This window comes from Peromyscus maniculatus, chromosome 9 (genome assembly GCF_049852395.1).
Source record: "Peromyscus maniculatus bairdii isolate BWxNUB_F1_BW_parent chromosome 9, HU_Pman_BW_mat_3.1, whole genome shotgun sequence".
Classification (NCBI taxonomy): domain Eukaryota; kingdom Metazoa; phylum Chordata; class Mammalia; order Rodentia; family Cricetidae; genus Peromyscus; species Peromyscus maniculatus.
Window position 1 is genome coordinate 58105684 of NC_134860.1, and position 20585 is coordinate 58126268.

Sequence of the window (20585 nt, forward strand, 5' to 3'; positions counted from 1 at the left end):
GACTAGTCCCAGTCCCGCTCTGCACTCTTGTGGTAGGTGTGTGTGTGTGTGTGTGTGTGTGTGTGTGTGTGTACACCAGTATTAATAGACACGAATACTGCTATACTTCTGTAATGTGGACATCATTAGCATCCTGGACACTTTAGGAGGCCAATGCAACTTAGGACAGTTTGTGTCAGGGAGCTCAGCAAAGAGACAAGGTGACATAAGTAACAAGTTGGCTTTCTAAGTAAGAGTTACCTTTGGAGGTGGGGCATCAGTGAGTCTAGGAGAAAGCTGGTCACTGGACTGAGTGGAAGAGAGCTTTGTAGGAGAGCAAGAGCCAGAGCTGGCTGCACAGCAGCCATGTTTGGTGTAGCGGTGAGGGGAATATAGAGTATAAGCTGGAGCTTGCAAACAGTAGTTTCCTAATTTAATTTCCCCAGTCGTGTACTTCTAGAACTTTATATGATTACTTGATTTTCCACTTAAGATAAAATTGGATAGTGTTCTGTGACAAAACTTCTTTCGGGGAGACACTACACATACCTCTACTCACCTCAGATAGGGAGCCCACAACAGACCAAAGTGTGTGGCCTTGGCTGTCCTGGAACTTGCTCTGTAGATGCTCTGTAGACCAGGTTGGCCTCGAGCTCATAGAGATTCACCTGTTTCTGCCTCCCAGTGCTGGGATTAAAGGCATGTGCTACCACTGCCCAGCTGAGAGCGTCCCTTCTAAGTGGTTTGGTTGATCTAAACCTTTTCAAAGCAGCTCAGCTGGTTTCTAGTTTCTACTTCCAGTAGGAGGGTGTGGTCTCAGAGTCTTCTTTGCAGCTTGGCTTGTCTGAGAATGACTCAGCGGCTTTATTATATGGAAAGGGGGCATCTAGTGAACCTGGTTGGTTTCAGGGATTTCCTGAAGCTCTTTTGACTTCTTTACCTTCCTGATTAAGAAGAATGGGGATGTTTCAATCTTGGAGGAAGCTGCTGCACAACAGACTAGGTGCTCTCTTTGGCAGGACATCCAGTAAAGTGGGCTCTTAGATGTGAAAAGTACTTTGCTCACACATACTGTACTAGTACATGAGGGTTGGTGTTTCTTACAGTCTTCCCTAGGTTACATTGGCATCTAAACAATATCCGTGTTGCTTGTAACTACTTGTGTTCCTCCAAGAGATAGATGAAATTTTACCCTGAATATTAAGCATCTTCTTTGGGACAAAAAAGGGAAACACCATAATGATGAATGTGGTTCCTGGGATTAGAAAAATACCTGAAAGGACCTCAAAGTTGGCACAGACACCCCAAGACCAAGTTCTCAGCACAAAGGAGATTTATTTGCCTCAGAGGTCAGAGGGCAGGGGGTAAGAGACAAAGACAGGAGATGTAGGACTAGGGAGAAGGAGAAGGGAACAAGGGAAAGGAGGTAGGGATATTTGTCCTGGAGGGACAAAGGACTGTCTGAATAGAGAGGAGACAGGACCCATAGGCAAATGGCAGTTTATCAAGATAAAGGGGGAAACTCTGTGTTAGTATGAGTTAGTTAATTTTTAATTGGGCATGTTAATTAAGGTAGCCAAAGGGGGCTTTTGATTGCTGGACTTCAGTACTTTGATAATTTGACCTTGGTAGTCAGCCTCAGGAGGAGGAAGTGCCCAAATAAGGGACTAGACTTGGTGGCTGGCTTTAGGAATGTAATCTACTGGTTTAGCAAGGCAGAGGGAACGGGGAAGGGCAAGGCCTGCCAGAGCCATGTTTGCCATGTTCAGGCCCACTAGAGTCCTTCAGCTACTGTCCTGGTTAGCCTCAATTACCCACCGAACACAGTGCAGGGTCCTCTGAGAGGAAGAGCCTCAGCTGAGGATTGCCTGCGTTAGACTGGTCTGTGGACGCGTCTGTGAGTCTTGATTGTTATTTGATGTAGGGGGCCCAGCACTCTGTGGGCAGCACCATTCCTTGTGCAGGTGGTATTGAGCTGTGTAAGCAAGCCCCAGCTAAACCTGAGCCTGTGAGCAACTGAGCAGCCTTCCTCCGTGGTTTCTGCTTCAGGTTTCTGCCCTGACTTTCCTCAGTGATGGCCTTTGACCTGGAAGTATAAGCCAAATAAACCTATTCCTCCCTATGTGTTGCATTTGGTCAGTGTTTATTACAGCAACATTTAGAAGTGAAAATAACTACATTTGAATTGCAAAATAACATCTTTTTCTTTCTTAGGTTGAACAAGTAAAGTTACTTGACCGGTTTAGTACCAACAACAAGTCACTGACGGGAACACTATATCTTACGGCCACACATCTATTATTTATTGACGCTCAGCAGAAAGAAACCTGGGTAAGACCATAGCAGGGCTATCTTCTGTAGCAACAACAATGGACTGATTGTTTAGTCACTGGTTATTCATCTCAACCCAGTTTTTTTATTAGTTTTTTTTTTTTTTTTTTTTTTTTTTTTTTATTTTGAATAGGGTCTTGCAATGCAGCCCAGGCTGGCCTTGAACTTGCTGTCTGTCATCTTCTGGAGAGCTAGGATTATAGGCATGTGTAACTGCTCACAGATCAATCAATTTTTTTCTGTTTTCAAGTGACTTCTGCTCCCTTCTATGGGTCATTAATATCATTTGTAATAGGGAATTATAGACCTTTTAAACCTGTGTAAAAACTTAGAAAATGCCTTTTTGTTCCTTTAGTTTTTTAAAAGTCTAGGTAATGTTTGTGCATGTTAACAACCATATGGATTGTATAGTATACCATAACATTTTAATGTCAAATTACAATTAGGTTTCTTTTTTGTAACTTTAAACATTGCAGTATACTTATATAAATATGGTGTGTGTGTGTGTGTGTGTGTGTGTGTGTGTGTGTGTGTGTGTGTCCGTGTCCAAATATGCATTGCAGGCATACTTTTAAGTACATTTTAAAGTGTGCATATGCAGATAGAATTCAGTGGATGCTTCAACAACATGTTAGGTTTGAACTGTGTAGGTCCACACATATGCTGAGTTTTTCTTTTTTGGTTTTAAGATTTATTCTTATGTGTATGTGTGTATTTCTATGTAGGGTTCTGTGCATGTATGAATTCAGGTGCCCATAGAGTACAGAAAAGGGCATTAGGAACTGGAGTTACAGGAGGTTGTGAGTTCCTTGCCGTGGGTGCTGGGAACTAAACTCAGGTTCTCAGCAGGAGCAGTAGGTGCTCTTAACGTCTAAACCATTTCTCCAGCTCTTCTTTCTTCTCCTGTTTGTTTGTCTTTTAGATTACAATTTGAACAAAAAACCCTTACAGGTAAGTCATGTAGTATAGGAATAGTTCATAAATTAAGAAAAAGTTAAATATGTCATGGATGCATTAAACATATGGTCTTTTTTTTTTTTCATTTACCGTTATAAATGAAAATCTGTTACACAGATTTATCCAACTTTACACATACAGACACAAGGTGTAGAGGGTGCCATTTGGAGTCACCATACTGCATAGTAGTGTATTAGTGAAGTGATTTTGTAGCCACTTCTCTTACCAGTGCGGCAAGATCAACCATGGCAAGAATCTGCTTCAAATGCTGTGGGCTGATTGTGACCATCAAATCATGAGCAGATGGTGCTTATTTCTCCCAGAAATTGCATAGTGCAGTAAAAAGTGATGGCCCAGGGACCTCATGTATTTTCACTGTGTCTAATGTGTAACATAAAATATGTTAATGGCTATATTACTGGAAGTACGTGTAGTCAGATTACTAGCGGTGAAGTGGGGGGAGCCAAAGTTAAGCTTGGGTTTTTTACTTGTTGATGCCCCCAGACCTGTGATGTTGAAGGGTCAACTCCGCAAAATCTTGTGTGTATCATTTCTTTCTATGTACGTGCTGGGGTTTCTCTTAGACATTTTCCTGGAAATGAGAAGACATCGCTAGGTCTTGTAGAAATGCACGTTTAAACTTTCATATTGTTCCTTCATAATGACTGTTTCAGATGATTCCTCTCAGTGGAGTGTTAGGTTTTCCTGTGTCCTCAGCAACACTGACATTGTCATCTTAAAGAGCCCTGGCTATCTAATTCAGAGGAGCAACTGCCATGTCAACTTGCTGAGTCCAGAGATGTCATCCCTGCAGATGTTTTGGCTCTTAAGTTTTCTATTAGATTACCTATCCTTTTTATTTCTATTTATTGACTTTTAAAATGATTTTAATTCTTTGTGCTAGAGAAGGGTTTTGACTGTGCAAGGCAAACATTCCCCAGAGTTCCATCCCCAGCCCATTCCCCAGAGTTCCATCCCCAGCCCTGTCTTCTGATTTCTGAGTTCGGCGTTTTGATGCTTTATGAGAGTGTGTGTCGTCATTGGCTTTTCCCATTTATAGCTAGTCTTTTGTGTGCGTGTCTTTAAATAAAGTTTGCATTTTTAACATAGACTTTTCAGTTTTTTCTTCTGTGGTTTTGTTCCTCTATAGTACACTTAGGAAGCCTCCCTGTGTGTGAGTGTAGGGAAGCTGCTGCTTCTGTGGTTTCTTCTTCTGAAGATTTCAAGTCTTACTGTCCATCTGGGAGAGACTATGGGGTATGGTGTGACATCCTGCTTATTTGGTACCACGTGCTGACTGCTTCATTCCCTTTGTCACTAGACCCAGCTCTCTCCTGAGGAAAAGCTTCTGTGTCTGTGGGGGCTGCTGTCCAGCTGTCGGTCCTGCTCTTTTCACATATCGACTACACTTTACCTGCCTCACTTATTTATTTATTTTTGTTTTGTTTTGTTTTGATTTTTGGTTTTTCGAGACAGGGTTTCTCAGTGTAGCTTTGCGCCTTTCCTGAAACTCACTCTGTAGCCCAGGCTGGCCTCGAACTCACAGAGATCCGCCTGCCTCTGCCTCCCAAGTGCTGGGATTAAAGGCGTGCGCCACCACTGCCCGGCCTCACTTCTTTCTTAACAGTAGCTTTTTATATGCGTTGATATCCAAAATTGCTGATCCTCTCAGCTTGTTCAAGGTTGTCATGACTACCTGATGCCTTTTCTTCTCTTATTCTCTCATTCCTTTAGCAGATATTTACTGAATACCTGTTATGTTTTCATATCACTATTCTAGGTGTTTTGGAAATAATAGCCAATCTTAGCATAAAACTTGAGTTCTCATGGAGATATGCTCTTGTTGGGAGAACCAGATGATGAATAAGTAAAATGCAAATTACATGCTATGTAGGAAAGGGGATGGCATACTCCAGAGGGAGTGCCTTGGTCATGTTTCTTACAGCCCTGATGATTTCAGGCTTTGGGATCCCCACTTCATAGGTGCAGAAGTTGGAGCCCAGGGATGTGGTGATGCAGACAGTGTCTGGGCAGAGTAATAAAGGGAGCTCATTAGGCAGTGCAGTGGTGCAGTGTTGCCTCAAAGGCTGGCCCTGCCGCTCGCAGGCTGGGTGACTCGTTCAGGTGCTTCCTACTGTGACTAGGTTACTGTCAGACTGAAAATGCCAAAAGACATCCCAGGGCTGGGGAATGGGGTGGCCTTTATTCCGCATCCTTTTCTTTTAGCAGGGAGAAGTTTACCCAGGTAACCCTGACAGCTTTCCATGGTGTTGAGTGTTGGGATATTGGGACGTTTGGAAATACCTATTTGAATGGAAGGCAGTGAATGCAGGTTCCTGACATTTCCGGTATCTTGGTGAAGATGGATTATTGCAAGGAGAGAAGGGAAGGGAATGGCAGACCCAGTGTTTCTGTTTAAGACCTCTATGAAAAGGGCGTAGTGTCTTTCATCACGGAGCACTCTTGTGAATATTAAATAGGAGAAAATAGGCAAAGCATCTGTTAAAGTAGCAGCTCAGTAAGTCCTAGCTGTTCTTACTTTCTGAGCAGTAGAACCAAGAGGAAAGCTTGTCTCTGCCTCCCAAGGCAGGGAATCACACACCCCAGGGTACAGCTCAGAGTACGCAGGCTCTTGTTGTCTCTTGTAGAGTTGGCCTTTGTTGTTGTATGAACGCAGCAGGTAAGGTAAGGTGCTTGCAGACTGAGGGTCAGCGAAGAGATGCCTGTGCTCCCCTCTCCTCGCGTCTTTCCTGTGGTCTTAGCAGTGCATCCCGTTGGTCTCTCCTGGAGTCTGTGTAGTGGGAGCATTGTGGTTCTAGAAACGGCCTTTCTGACCTTGGGCCTCTTTCTCACTGTACAGATAGACATTCTTTTACACTCACATGATGTCAGACTCTTTTGTCACTCTCCTGAAAATGGTTTGGGGTCTTAATGGGGTCCTAATGACACAGTGTCATCTCTAATTCATGTGTCTTATAGGTTATTGCCCCTGTTCCCTGTGAGATAGCACTGTTAGATGGTTGTGAGCAACTGGGCACTAGGCCCCCCATATGTGCACATGTTAGTGGAGTTAATCCCCCAAGTATGAGCTCTGTCTGTGTGGGAACCATTTGTGCAGTTTCCATGGACGCATTATCTCATTAAGACTTTTCCAGGCTTTTCTCGATTACTTATATGTGTTTAATCTTGCATGTCAGCCTTAGGTTTAATATGTACAGTTAATATAATTATTAACATAATATAATCATAATTATATAGCACACATATAGTCATCCATCCTTCACTTTTCAACTGAAAACAGATTAAAAAAAAAAAACCCTACTAAGCAGGATGGAGTTTGTTGCTGCAGCTTATGACTCATTTTAAGGTTGATTTAGGACTTCTGGATCTCTTCTGTGATTGACTTTTTAATTATTCAGGAACCTGAAAGCTATTCTCCAGAAATGTTTTCTTTAAATATTTTAAGTGCCTAGAAATGGTATTGAGAAAGAGTAAGAATTCTTAGTAGCAAACAAAGTATCAATAGCAATGGGGATGATAATCTTATGTTTTCAAAATGCCATCAAGCCATACTCTATAGTGAGACGTCTTTATTCATACACTTAGTAAACATTAATTAAAATTTTTGTAGCACTTGGGATGGAAACTGGGACTTTGTGCACGCTAGGCAGATGTTCTGCTGCTGAACTATGACCCCAGCCCCTCATTCAGCCAGCATATAATGACATGGAAAAAACTAACAAAAATGACAACATCTTCTTGGCTCAGGCATCCAGTCGTTAAAATGTGTGAAGTATGATAGCACATAACATTTGAGACTTTATTGAAGCATTGACATTTATGTACTCTGGAGAAGAACGTATATCAGTGCTTTGTGTGTTGGTGACGTGGGTGTTTGTTTATGCTGTAGATACTACACCACCATATTGCTTCTGTGGAGAAACTTGCTCTGACCACTTCTGGGTGCCCACTTGTGATTCAGTGCAAGAACTTCAGAATCGTGCATTTCATCGTTCCCAGGGAAAGAGATTGCCATGATATTTATAACTCTCTACTGCAGCTGTCAAAACAAGGTATGTTCTTAGAGAGCAAAACTCACATACTTGATTAAGATGGGTTTTCCAGCAGGCTTTAAAGTGTTGTTATTATTTTGTCTTTACCTTATAGTTAGGTTGTATGTGCTGTCAACCCCTTAACCCCTCAGTGGTCTAGAACTCCTGCACAGTGGTTTAAAAATAATGAAACTACTTCTTTGAACTGTAAGAGTAGTGTAAGAAGGAACTGTGTAAGGAGAGACTCATAGTACAGCCTGAAGTTACCTTAGGTTATATTAGCACTTAAAACTTAATTGATAGGCAAGTAGCACATTGTGTATGTGTTCGTGTGTATGCAGATGAGCTGTCACATATGTGCATGTGTGGATGGAGGCCAGGGTCCAGTGCCTTTACTTAGAAGCCATCCACTTGGTTGTTTGAGACAGTCATTTGGGACCCAGGACTTGCCGGGTTAGAGGAGGCTGTCTGGCTGCAGACCCCAGGGAACCACCTGCCTCCATCTCCCCAGCACTGGGATTACAACCATGTGCTATCACACATGGTCTTTTACTTGGATGTTGGGAATTGAACTCAGGTCTTTTTGTTTTCATAAAAGCACCTTACTGATCAACCTACCTCCTTAGCACCTCGCTTTTTTTTTTTTTTTTTTTTTAATGTGGGTTTTCTCTGTTAATGAAAGAGGTAATACTAAATGGAAAGTCACAGAAGGTCATGGTCCTCTAGCAGCAGTGGCTAGAGTGGTAGATGCACCAGAGACAAGGGTAAATCCTGTCTTAGTAGATGGAGGGTTGGGAGGGATAGAAGCCCTAAAAATGAATCTAACAACTACCCAGGCCTGGGTCTCTGAAGGCTTCTGTCCCCAGCATGACTTGGATTACTTGGTAGCATGGATTTCAGTTGAGCAGTTTAGATGGAAGTCCACATGAATGACCTAGGAGCACGTGGAACCTAATACATTCCATTGTCCTAGACTGAACCAAGGTATATAGCAAAGACGGTTATGAGCTAATGTCCTGGTTGATTTGGGTCTATACTGACCTATAAGAATGGGTAATTCTGGGGCTGGAGAAGATGATTCAGTGGTTAAGAGCACTGTCTGCTCTTCCAGAGGACCTGGTTTGATTCCCAGCACTCACATAATAGTTCACAACGTATTATTCCAGTCTCATAGGACCCAATGCCCTCTTCTGGCCTGAACAGGTACCAGTAACAAGTGTTACCTATACATAAATGCAGCCAAAACACCCATGCACATTAAAGTAACTTAAAAACAATGTGTAATGCAGTTTTCTGCTCTCTCTGCCATCTCTGTTTTGTTAGTTATTGTTTGATCTCTCTTTCTTTCTTAGATTTGTTCTCACTGTGTTGCCTAGTCTGGTCTCAAACTTGGAGTCCTGCCTTGGTCTTGTGAATGCTCTGGTTTTAGGCTTGGACTACACCTGGCCATTTCTAGTTTTTTGTTATGGTATTTTGTTTGCACTGCATTTGGAGAAAAAGATGAGTAAGAAGTGTCTATTTTTGTTTTAAAAATTTTACATTCAAGAAAAAGGAAAAGCATGCAATAGAAGGTTTAACCTTTAAGGTACCTTTTGCTATGACTTAAATCTTGAGTCTATACATATGCCTTTAGTTATAGTCATTTGTTTTATGGAACTTAGAAAATATTAAATTCAGGTATGTTCATGTCTTAGCTACCTCTTTGAAATTTTTAAAGAAAAAAAAGGAGGGAAAAAGAATCCTAAAATCATTTTATTTGTAGTCCACTGCCTTATAAATTACATTATATTGACTTTTATTGTTTTACAGCAAAATATGAAGATCTCTATGCATTCTCTTATAATCCCAAACAAAATGATTCCGAACGACTGAAGGGTTGGGAGGTCATTGACCTTGCTAGGGAATATAAGAGGATGGGAGTGCCTAATGGAAAGTGGAAACTCTGTGATGCCAACCGAGACTACAAGGTAAGCTGGCCTCTGGAGCAGTCAAAGCAGTTTCAGAGGGCGACATGTGGCAGGGTTTCAGCCGTCTGAAGAACAGTATGCTGCTCTCACTTCTTAAAATACTTTAAAGGTGTGCTTCTTTTTTTTTTAGCCTCATGATTTCTGTCCAGTTTTTTTTTCAATCTCTCTAGTTTTTTTTTTTTTTTTTTTTTTTTTTTTTTTGTAGTTACTTAGTGCTATAAACATGCCTCTTAGAACAGCCTTCATTATATCTCATTGGTTGTTTTATATCTGGGGCACAGCTGCTGCACCTGATCTTATCACTGCCTCAGCTACTGATTGGGCCTCCATAGCCACCACCCAACTGCCTTCATGTAGGAAGACAATTGTTGTTTTAACTAAGCCTCTATCCTTTTATTTTACCAATAAAGACTCAAGAGCCAGATGTTGGGGTGAAAACCTGCTAGCTCAGAGAGGCAGAGAAAGCAGCCAGCTGACCTTCCTCCTTGGATGCCCTAGACCAAAAAGGACCACCAAACTCAAAGTTCCTCCCTACTACTTCTTGTGCATCTCTATCTGTCTTCCTGACTCCCTCTTACTCTCTATGGCTACTTCCTGTCAACTAGTTGCTTGCTCCACCTCTTGACCTATGATTGATTTTATTTAATCCTGTTGACAAAAAGCAGAAAACTCTTGGATTAAGGGTGTGTACTAGGGCTGGGCCACATCATAGAGGCAGGTTTTTCCAGTAAATAAGGTAATCTCAGGGTTCATAGTGTGATCAGATATCTTGCAACACCCATAAAGTTTGGGTATGTTGTGTATTCATTTTCATTCAGTTCTGGAAAGTCTTTCATTTCTTTCTTGACCCATTTCATATTAGGTCATGAGTTGTTCAGTTTTCATGAGCTTTCTGTTGTTTCTGTTGTTAATCTCCAGCTTTAATTCATAGTGGTCAGACAGGATGCAGGGAGTTATACCAATTTTCCTGTATTGTTGAGATTTGCTTAGTGTCTGAGTATGTGGACAGTTTTGGAGAAAATTGAGATGCAGAGAAGAAGACAAGTTCTTTTGTGTCTGGAAGAAATGTTCTATAAATATCTGTTATGTCCATTTGGTTTACAACGTCCGTTAGCTCCAGCATTTCTCTGTTTAGTTTTTGTCTGGATGACCTGTCTATTGGTAAGAGTAGGGTATTGAAGTTTCCCACTCTCAGTGTGTGGGAGTCAATATGTGATTTAAGATACAGTTGTGTTTCTTTTTATGGACTTGGGTGCCCTTGTGTTTGGTGCATAGATGTTAAGAATTCCAATGCCATCTTGGTGGGATTTTCACTTGATGAGTATGTAGTGTCCTTCCCTAGCTCTTCTGATTAGTTTTGATTTCAAGTCTATTTTGTCAGATATTAAGACGGCTACAATGATTACTTCTTAGGTTTATTTGCTTGGAATATCTTTTTCCTGAGGTGTTAGATCCTTGGTGTTGAGGTGTGTTTCTTGGATACAGCAGGATGAATCCTGTTTTCCCATCTATTCTGTTAGTCTTTGTCTTTTCATTGGGGAATTGAGACCTTTGATATTGAGAGATATCAATGACCAGTGATTTTTGTTTCCTGCTATTTTAGTGGTGGTGGTGGTGGTTGTGGTGTGTGTATGTGTGTGTGATTATGTGCAGGTGCACACTTCCCCTCTTGATTTTGCTGGTCTGGGATTATTTATTTTATATATATGTGTGTGTGTGTGTGTGTGTGTGTGTGTGTGTGTGTTGTTAACCTCTTTAGATTGGAGTTTTCCTTCTAGCACCTTCGGTAGGAATGGATTTGTAGATAAATATTGCTTAAATTTGTTTTTATCATAAAATGTCTTATTTTCTCCATCTATGGTAGTTGAAAGTTTTGCTGGGTATAGTAGTCTGGGCTTGCATCTGTGGTCTCTTAGGAGTCTCTGTAGAACATCTGTCCAGGCCCTTCTGGCTTTCAGACTCTGCATTGAGAAGTCAGGTGTAATTCTAATAGGTCTGCCCTTATGAGTTACTTGCTCTTTTTCCCTTGCAGTTTTTAATATTCTTGCTTGGTTCTGTATGTTTAGTGTTTTGATTATTATATGCTGAGGGAACTTCTTTTCTAGTCCAGTCTATTTGGTGTCTCTGTAGGCTTCTTGTCTTTGATGGGCATTTCTCTTAGGTCAGGGAAATTTTCTTCCATGATTTTTGTTAAAAATATTTCTGTACCCTTTAGTTGTGTTTCTTCTCCTTCTTCTATTCCTTTTCTTAAATTTGGTCTTTTCATAGTGTCCCAGGTTTCCTGGGTATTTTGTTCTAGGAGTTTCTTTAGCTCTAACATATTCTTTGACCAATGTATCCATTTCTTTTATCATGTTTTCAATATCTGAGATTCTCTCTTCCATCTCTTGTATTCTGGTGCTGAAGCTTGCCTCTATGGTTCCTGTTTGGGTTCCTAAATTTTTCATTTTCACACTTCTCTGAGTTTGGGTTTTTCTTATTAATTATATTTCCGCTTTCAGGTCTTAGTCAGTTTTATCTATTTCCTTACACTGTTGGTTTTTGTTTTCATAGATTTCTTTAAGGGATTTATTAATTTCTTCTTAGAAGACCTCTCTTGTATTCATAAAGGCTGTTTTAAGGTCTTTTTCTTGTGCTTCCACTATGTTAGAACACTCAGGGCCTGCTGTGGTAGGGTTGCTGGGCTCTAGTGGAGACACACTGCCTTTGCTGTTATTGATTGTGTTTTCACTCTGGCATCTAGACATTTGGCTTTGGGGTGATTGTAATTTTAGGTGCTAATGTCTGGTTTTGTCTTTGTTGAGTGGGTGTTTTGTTCCTTGGTTTCTGTTTCCTCTCTGATTCTTAGGAGAGTGTGATGGCTGTGTGCTGCCTCATAGGAAATTTATCTGGGATCCTGATAGGTGTGGTCACTGCAGGTGCAGGTAAAATGTGTTTCTAGGTATTGGCAGCTGACACTATGGAATGGGGATGGATTAGGAGAGGGCATGAGTGGGTCCGTAGGAGGGAGGAAAGCAGGGTGTTCCACCAGGGTCTGCTTAGTCCCCTAAGAATGTGGGCACAGAGTGAGTGGAGGCCACAGCAGAAGGTCTGCTTCAGAGCTGGGGATGAGACTTGGGGATTGGACTTGGAGGAGTGGAGGGTAAGGAGAAGATCTACAGTTAGCTCATCTGCTTCCACTAGCCTCGTGGTTTCTGGTTGGAGTTAAGTACTTTCATTTGATATTCCCAGGTCTGTGAAACTTACCCAAAGGAGCTATATGTTCCAAAGTCAGCCACCCCACCAATGATTATGGGCAGCTCCAACTTCCGAAGCAAGGGCAGACTTCCAGTCCTGTCCTACTGCTGGCAAGGCACCGAGGTAAGAGACTTCTCTCACTTAACAAGTACAGTAAACACAGGCAATGTTCTAAGCGTCCAGAAGAACACTAACTTTTGGTTTGGTTTTGTTTGAAATAGAGTTTCACTATGTAGCTCTTGCTGTACCAGAATTCAATATGTAGACTATGCAGGCCTTGAACTCATGAGATCTGCCTACCTTTGCCTTCTGAGTGCTGGAGTTAAAGGCATATGCCACCACACTGGGCAGTGAATATTACCTTTTACTTCACAGGCTTGCTATTATAATGTTTGTAACAGAGACATGCTGGCTTTTCACTATTGTTTTTGAAGTCATGAAACAAAACTACCCTGAAATTCTCCTTTCCTACCTTTCTCTTCCTGAAATGCCTTAATAATAGGATCAGTGAATAGATAGGTCTGTTTCTTTTCTGTAGTTGCCCCTTAGTCCTGTGTGTACTTAGAGAAATCAGACAACCTGCTTGTGCCAAGGCAAGCACTGAAAGCGGAAGAGAACCCAGGGCATCTGTGCTCTGTGCCCTTCACTTGGGAAGGGTTTTGTAAGGAGCAGGAAGAGGCGGCATACCCACACTGATGTGCTGGCAGGGCTTGCTTGTCCTGTGTGTCTGCACACATGCGTTGCTGGCACTGGAATCCAGGGTCTCCTGCTCTACCCTGAGCTTCACCCTCACCCCGTGAGAACTTACCTTCCCAGCTTCCTAACAGTAGGGATAGCCTAGGTGCTGTCTGGTTTGTATCTTTGCAATCTCCTGAGGCAGCAGGCCTTGCTGATGACTGAGGTTCAGAGGCAGCTTCCACACAGGTGGGCTGAGTACCTTGCCATTTCTGACTCCCAAGCCCTTGTAAACTGATTTTTAAACATATTCCCCTCTTTACCCAGAAGGCTTTTTTCCTGGGTTCAGGAATTTCATAGTGATGTGCCTTGGTATATCATTTACAGACTGCCCATAAACTCTGATCTCAGCTTGAAGAAGGTACTTCTGTTTCTGCAATGATTTCTTTTCTCTGTTCATTTTCTTTGTATTTTGTCCTTTTTAGCTTGTGTTAGTTGACAGGCTTCCTGTGTAAGCCTCCATTTCTGCAGCTTTCCTTCCTGCATCCCATGTCTCTGTTTTCTGGAAGAGTTGCTTAACTGTCCTTCTCATCCAGCTCTCAGGTTCTTTAGTTCTGAGACTGTGTTTGTGACATTAAGCGTTCTTTCTCTTTTCTGAATTTCTTTAGTCAGTTTCCTGTTGTCTGATTTGGTGTCAACAGCTCTCAAGCAGACAGGCTTTTGTTGTTCGTTAATTTTTTGTTTTTTAAGGAATTCTGTGTGTGTCTCCCTTTCCTCATGTTTCAGCTGTTAAAAGTTTGCATGCCTGAAGCTGTGTGCCTTTGCATTTTTATTTTTCTGCTATGTGTTTGGCTTCCTCACAGTGTGCTGGTGTAGCAGCAAAAGGATTTTGTGTGATGTAACAGTTACGAAGGGTGGCAGGAGCTCCCATTCTCCTGGATAGACTATATTTTATTCTCTTGTTTAGGGAAGTTCAAGGCTTCACTCCCATCCTTTGCTGGGTCCAATCTGATGTTAATCCTCTTTGTAGACTAAACTCTACAAAAAGCTCAGGGAGGAAAGATCTGGAGCAGCTCACCTTTCTGTGTGTTCAGCCACACCCTGCTCCTGCAGGTGCCAGCTATGACCTTGCTGCTAGATTTCCCTGCTCCTTCCTGTGGTAGGCTCTTTCTCTGCCAAACCAGTTGCCTGTTGCCAGTCTGCTGTTACCCCAAATGTCACCGCACCTCTGTTGGAATTTCTTTGTCCATGCTTGTCCTGGTGGCCTCATATGCCTTGTTTTTGTTAGAACTTTGTTCAGGTAAATTTTATTTTTTTTTTTTTTTTTTTTTTTTTTTTTTTTTTTTTTTTTTTTTTTTTTTTTTTTTTTTTTTTTTTGGTTTTTCGAGACAGGGTTTCTCTGCGTAGCTTTGCGCCTTTCCTGGAGCTCACTTGGTAGCCCAGGCTGGCCTCGAACTCACAGAGATCCGCCTGGCTCTGCCTCCCGAGTGCTGGGATTAAAGGCGTGCGCCACCACCACCCGGCTGTTCAGGTAAATTTTAAACAGAAGTTTCTAATTTACTTCTAGTATCTTAAGCTGTAGGGAGTTTCCTGGCCACCTTGGACACACCCTGTTATCACACATTGTTTATTGGAAAGATAGGTTAAAAATACTCAGTGGTTGACATAGTAATCAGAAAACAGGTGTAAAAGGCATGTAGAGCTTTCCTTTAAAATGGCAACAAGAAACCTGTTTATGCTCAGAGAACTAGGATACCACATTTAACAACAGAAAAGTAACTAAAACAATTTTGCAGAAAATAGGAAAGAACTCTTGAACATTAAAAGTGACATAACAGTCTTCATTTTCTTCTGCCATTGTAATTTCTGTGGTCGTATTTTGTTTGTGCAGGTAAACTATACAGACATGTATGTGGAGGCCCACAAAGGTTTCCTAGTGAGATCTGAACTTGCTTTACCCAGCAGGGCTGCCTAAGGGGATGGATTGACCATGTGTGTGGTTACCAGGTGTTTGGAAGGTTTACACTTGGCTGAGATAGGGGGAGATCTTTTCCTCCACCCCTTGACATGCCTATAAAAGGCCCTTTACAAGATGCAGGAGGGGCCAGTGGATATTGATCCAGGCCCTTCTGAGGCTATCCTGTGTTTCTATCTGTTTCTCTCCCCTCTATCTTTTTACCTAATATCTCTTATCCCTCCCTCCTCAAAAGTACCCTGGGGAAAAAGTGGGGGGTGGGTTCCCCCACAGATGGTGCCAGGAACAGGGACAGAGGACTTGGCAAAAGGAGAGTTAGGGGTATCATGGGTGTAAGCGGGCATGGCCAATAATGAATTAAAAATAAAGGTGACAGTATTTTATTCTTGGGAGTGAAAGTAAAGTGTCTGAAAGAAATGCCAAAGTAAAAATAAGGCTGTAGTAAATATCTCTATCTAGATTTCTTTCTTTCTCTCTTTCTTAATTTCTATCTATAAAATTAAGGAAAAATATAGGATTAGGTATAGGAATATTGGGTAAGAAGAAATTCAGAAAAAGAGTAGAATTAGGAATATTGGGTAAGAAAAAACTTAGGGTAAGGTAGAATATAGGAAGATAGTGTAGAAAAAACTTAGGATAAGTTAGAAGAGCAACAAGACAGAAGGGCTGTGTTCTTGGGACTGTGAATGCAGACTTCTGAGGAAGAATTGGAATCATGAAAAAATACTATGAGAGAAAATGGGCAGAAAAAGATTCCTGTGGAAGCTTTTGGCCTATGGATAGCTTAGATCTAAGCTCTGAGTGTCAGGGAAAAAATATTCCCTGAGACAGATGTGGGTGAGACAAAAACTTCCGCTCTACCGATATTGCCACTGTATGAAAACATCGTACCATCAAAATTAGTTTGCTCTTGGCCATGAAGCTGAAAATAAGGAATAGAAGTCTTGGGAAAAACTTAGTAATTTCTGCCTAAAAAACTGAAAGCTTTTCAGGTCTTTCCTTCTCAGATCTCTTTTCTTTCTATAAGGGTGAAATTAGATTCGCCTGGAACAACATGTATCAGAATGGGGAAGTCACCTGTAATTGCCCTAGAAAAAACACCTCTTGGAACATAGTAAACCCTTTCTGCTGGTCCTGTCTCCTCTTCAAGCCAGTATTAGAAAAACAGCAGACACTTTGGACCCTAGCCAGAGTCCCCTACAGCTAGGGCCTACTAAGAGATGCCCCAGGGAATGCAGGCAGAAAGTCAAGCAAGGGAAGATTCCCTCAGGGTGGAGTGGCAGCAGAGGTGGTGTGAGACCGGGGAAAAGCTGCTGATGTGGAGGAAGCAGTAGCTGCAAAGCTGCAATGGCAGCATGGGAAAAACTGAAGCAAAATTTGGCCATACAAATGAGGTTGGCAGGGACAGCAGGAGCCACCCGCCCAACCTCGAGCCCCGAGTCGGTAAATGAGGCTACACGGTGTCCACAACTGAGGAGAGGAGTGAAAGAACCCCTCTGAAAAAGTTCTTTTCACTGACCTGGTGAGGCTGGGAAGCAAAGCCACCAAATGTGACCTGCTCTGGGGACAGTGCCAGGTGAACTGAGAGTGCAACAGCCAAAATTGGCCACAGCTGGGACAGGTATATTTGTGAGAATAGGAAAAATGTGCCACGTACTGAAGGTTGAAAAGTTATAACTACAGCCTGAGCTGAATGACTCATAATCAAGTATCACAAAGTGCTGCTTAGAAAATGTAGTTCACAACAGCGTGATGGTATAGAAAAGGTAGAGTGGAAAATGTGGTTTGTAACAGTGTAGTGGTATAGGTAGGCCCGGAAGAAAATGCAAACAGACAGGGACAAAAAAAAAAAAAAAAACAAACAAAAAAAAAAAAAAAAACCTTTCAAATGTTCCCCATAACAGAGCAACAAACAGCCCAAGGGAAATACTGTCAGTACTACACTACCCAAAAAACTGCTTTTTCAGCTCAAAACATCACTTTCTCCCAAGCGCTGCTAGAAAACTTAGCCTTACTTCCTGAAAATGAGAAACAGGTGATGCCTGTCAAGAGGCAATTAAGATGCTAAAGACGCTTCTCAAATAATTTTGAAACCTTTAAGAAAGCAAGGGAAAGTGGTCCATACATTAGAAATTGCTTTACGTATGAAAAAAACTTAAGGGCAAATGAAAAACTTGGGTCGTGCTATGAGATACTAGAGGGGACAAATGAGGATAATCGGGAGAAGTTCTTTGCCTTTTGAACAGCAGCCTGCAGTGAGTGATTTCTTTGCAAATCTAATGGGAGAACAAGGAAACATGTATTCAGAAAGGAGTGACTCCTTTTAGATGGGGACCAATCTCCAGAAAAATCTAGAAGCAATGGTGAATTAGAATGTTTGCTTAATGAATGCACTGATATTTGTGAGAATAGGAAAAATATGCCACGTACTAAAGGTTGAAAAGTTATAATTACAGCCTGAGCTGAATAACTCAAGATCAAAGTATCTCAGCAATTAGTAAAATGGCATCAGGGGTTGAGAAGCTAGTGAATGAAGTAAAAATACTAAATCATGAAAATGTTCTTTCTCAGAGTGAGCTAATAAAAGATGTGTTTCATGATAAATAAAACACACATCTATGTTTTTGACTCCTTTGGACAGTAGCAGTTTCTGTGAACAAATAACCTTGTCAGAAACATTGGTCTAATAAAAATCTATCAAAGACAAGGCATCGTTGAAAGAGCTCATGGCAGTCTAAAAAAGCAGCTTAAAAAAACTAAGAGGAAGCCGGGCGGTGGTGGCGCACGCCTTTAATCCCAGCACTTGGGAGGCAGAGCCAGGCGGATCTCTGCGAGTTCGAGGCCAGCCTGGGCTACCAAGTGAGTCCCAGGAAAGGCGCAAAGCTACACAGAGAAACCCTGTCTCGAAAAACCAAAAAAAAAAAAAAAAACTAAGAGGAAAATGGTACCCTTAGTCATCAAATGAAGCTTGCTGGCTGCCTGAGTTTGATATGAAACATTTTACTTGCTTTATCAGAAAAATCTAAATAATATCAATTATAGACGATTGAGATTAATGATCTACTGAACAATGTGTTTGAGCAATGTTTTACATATTATGCTCTATTTTTTTATCTAGACCTTTTAATTTCATAAATAGTACCATAAGAGAAGTGTTCTTATTTCTACTTTTTAAATGAAGTCCAAAGAAAGTAATCTCTGTCTTGTTGGAAGAATAATGTAAATAGTTCTTTTAAGAAATATCTTCTAGATAGGTGCTAAAGTTTGTAAAATCATTCTATGAGGTTTCCTTTTGAATATAAGTTTGTAAAAAGTGTAAATAAGTATCCTGATATTTATGCTACTTGTAAACATGTTGAATGTAAGTTTGTAAAAAGTATAAATGTTGAGTGTTAAAAAGTGTAAATGTTGAATCTAAGTTTGTAAAAAGTGTAATGTTGAATGTAAGTTTGTAAAAAGTGTATAGTGATGTTCATACTAGAAATGTTTTTATTATTCCTTACCTTCAGATATATTTGAACACCTTTTATGATAGCTTAAAATATAATTTTGTGGTCCCAGTGACTCCTGGAAAACTTAAGTGAAGGTGTCATAATTAGGGGAGCTTTTCTGTCTTCTTCTTCAAAGTTTCTACTTCTCTGTTTCTGTTTAGAAAGGGGTAGGCCTCCCTCAAAGGGGTAGGCCTCCCACAATCCAGTTAGTTTGTACAGAAATTCTACTGCTGTGGTAGGAACACATATGAGCAACTTAAACAGCTAAAAATGTCTTTATAATTAGCATGGGTTTTTGTTTACTTGAGTGGATGCTTTGAAGTGTTTTGAAATGACTGTTTTCTCCTGGGAATCAAAATAGTCTCTTGAAAATTTTATTGAACATCTGTTAGGAGAGAGTTTTGATTTAGAAAAATGCTTGGTGCAGCTAAGACTGCTGTAGTCATCTTAGACCAATTCTAAAAAGGATATTCCATCTTTATTATCCTCTACTCCTTTCCTGTGAGGTGTGGCAGCTATGGATATCATTGTGGATGTTTGCAAGCTCTTAGCAGGGACCTCTGTCAGAGCTGAGTTAAACTTTGTACCCCCTCCTGCCAGAGGCTGGTAGCCAAAGCCGGGCAACTTTCTTCTTGATATCTTCCAACCTAAGCCAGAGTATACTTGATGGAAAGTGTATCTCCATGACGGGTAAGGAAGATTATTCAAGAAGGACGACCTAAGGACAGGCACAGTCTATCTGAGGGGCCTGGGGGACCACTTATTATATCAAGAAGGGAGAGTTGTAGAGGCCCACAAAGGTTTCCTGGTGAGATCTGAGTTTGCTTTACCCAGCAAAGCTGCATTAGAGAATTGCTTGAACACGTGTGGTTACCAGGTAATTGGAAGGGTCTTCACTTGGCTGAGCTAGGGGGAGGTCTTTTGTTCCACCCCTTGGCATTCCTATAAAAGGCCCTTTAGAAGATACAGGAGGAGTTGGTGAATATTGATCCAGGTTCTCCCAAAGTTATCCTGTGTTTCTGTTTCTCTTCCCTCTATCTTTCTACTTAATATCTCTTATTCCTCTCTCCTCAAGAGTACCCTGGGGAAAAAGCAGGGGTGGGTTCCCCCACACATGTACTTGTAACACTTTCCCCAATGATACTGTATTGGAATGTTTTTGTAGAGTAAAACTGGAGGTGACATGGGTAAGATTGAAGAGAAATATATGCTTCTAAATCTTTTAATTTTTTAAGGAATTAAAATATAGTAAAAAAAATACATTACTTACTAATTCCTTTTTTATAGATATGTCTCTCCTTAGATTATCTTTTCTCATCTTTATGTCTCACCTTTTAAAAAGCTTTCTGATTTTTAGTAGGGAAATAAAATTTCAGATGTTGTTAATTTATATTTTAATTCTTATTTATATATATAAGTGTTTTGCCTGAATGTATATGTTTGTGCACCAGGTATGTGCCTGTTGCCTATTGGATCCCGTGGAACTGGAGTTACAAAAGGTTGTGTGAGTTTCCACGCAGGTGCTGGGAACTGAAACCCAGTCCTCTGGAAGAGCAGTAGGTGCTCTGACCTGCTGAACCATCTCTCTAGCCCAAGATGTTGTTAATTTAAAAGTTCCTGTTAAGGGTGGGAGAGATGACTGACTAGTGGTTAGAGTGCTTCCTGCTCATCTAGAGAACTTGAGTTCAGTTCCCAGCACCATGTCCAACAGCATTTTAGAATTTTGTGACCTGTATGTATTGCTAGCCCATCTTCTTTACCTGAACTTTAGCTGAAATTATCTTGTAGCAATATAAAACCAGAATGCAGGTGTGTCCTCCTTGATTAGACAGTTGACTGAGTGCTGCACCTTGGGGCCACCATGTTTTAAATTCAACTTTGATTTTTTTTTTTTTGGTGTGTGTGTGTGTGTGTGTGTGTG

At 41.1% G+C, this 20585-nt stretch overlaps 1 protein-coding gene across 7 annotated transcripts in view; it reads left to right on the top strand.

The window, feature by feature from the left end:
* Window positions 1-20585, top strand: part of Mtmr6 (myotubularin related protein 6) — a 43147-nt gene that overhangs the window by 8433 nt on the left and 14129 nt on the right. For 4 of the 7 annotated variants that reach the window (XM_042284961.2, XM_042284959.2, XM_076545129.1 and 1 more), the window contains exons 2-5: window positions 2194-2310; window positions 7178-7340; window positions 9129-9286; window positions 12518-12646. In XM_042284961.2, coding sequence (XP_042140895.2) covers window positions 2194-2310; window positions 7178-7340; window positions 9129-9286; window positions 12518-12646 — 567 coding nt within the window. Of the gene's footprint in view, window positions 1-2193; window positions 2311-3232; window positions 3262-7177; window positions 7341-9128; window positions 9287-12517; window positions 12647-20585 lie in introns of all 7 variants that reach the window. The other 3 variants (XM_076545130.1, XM_076545133.1, XM_076545131.1) reach the window with 1 other exon arrangement.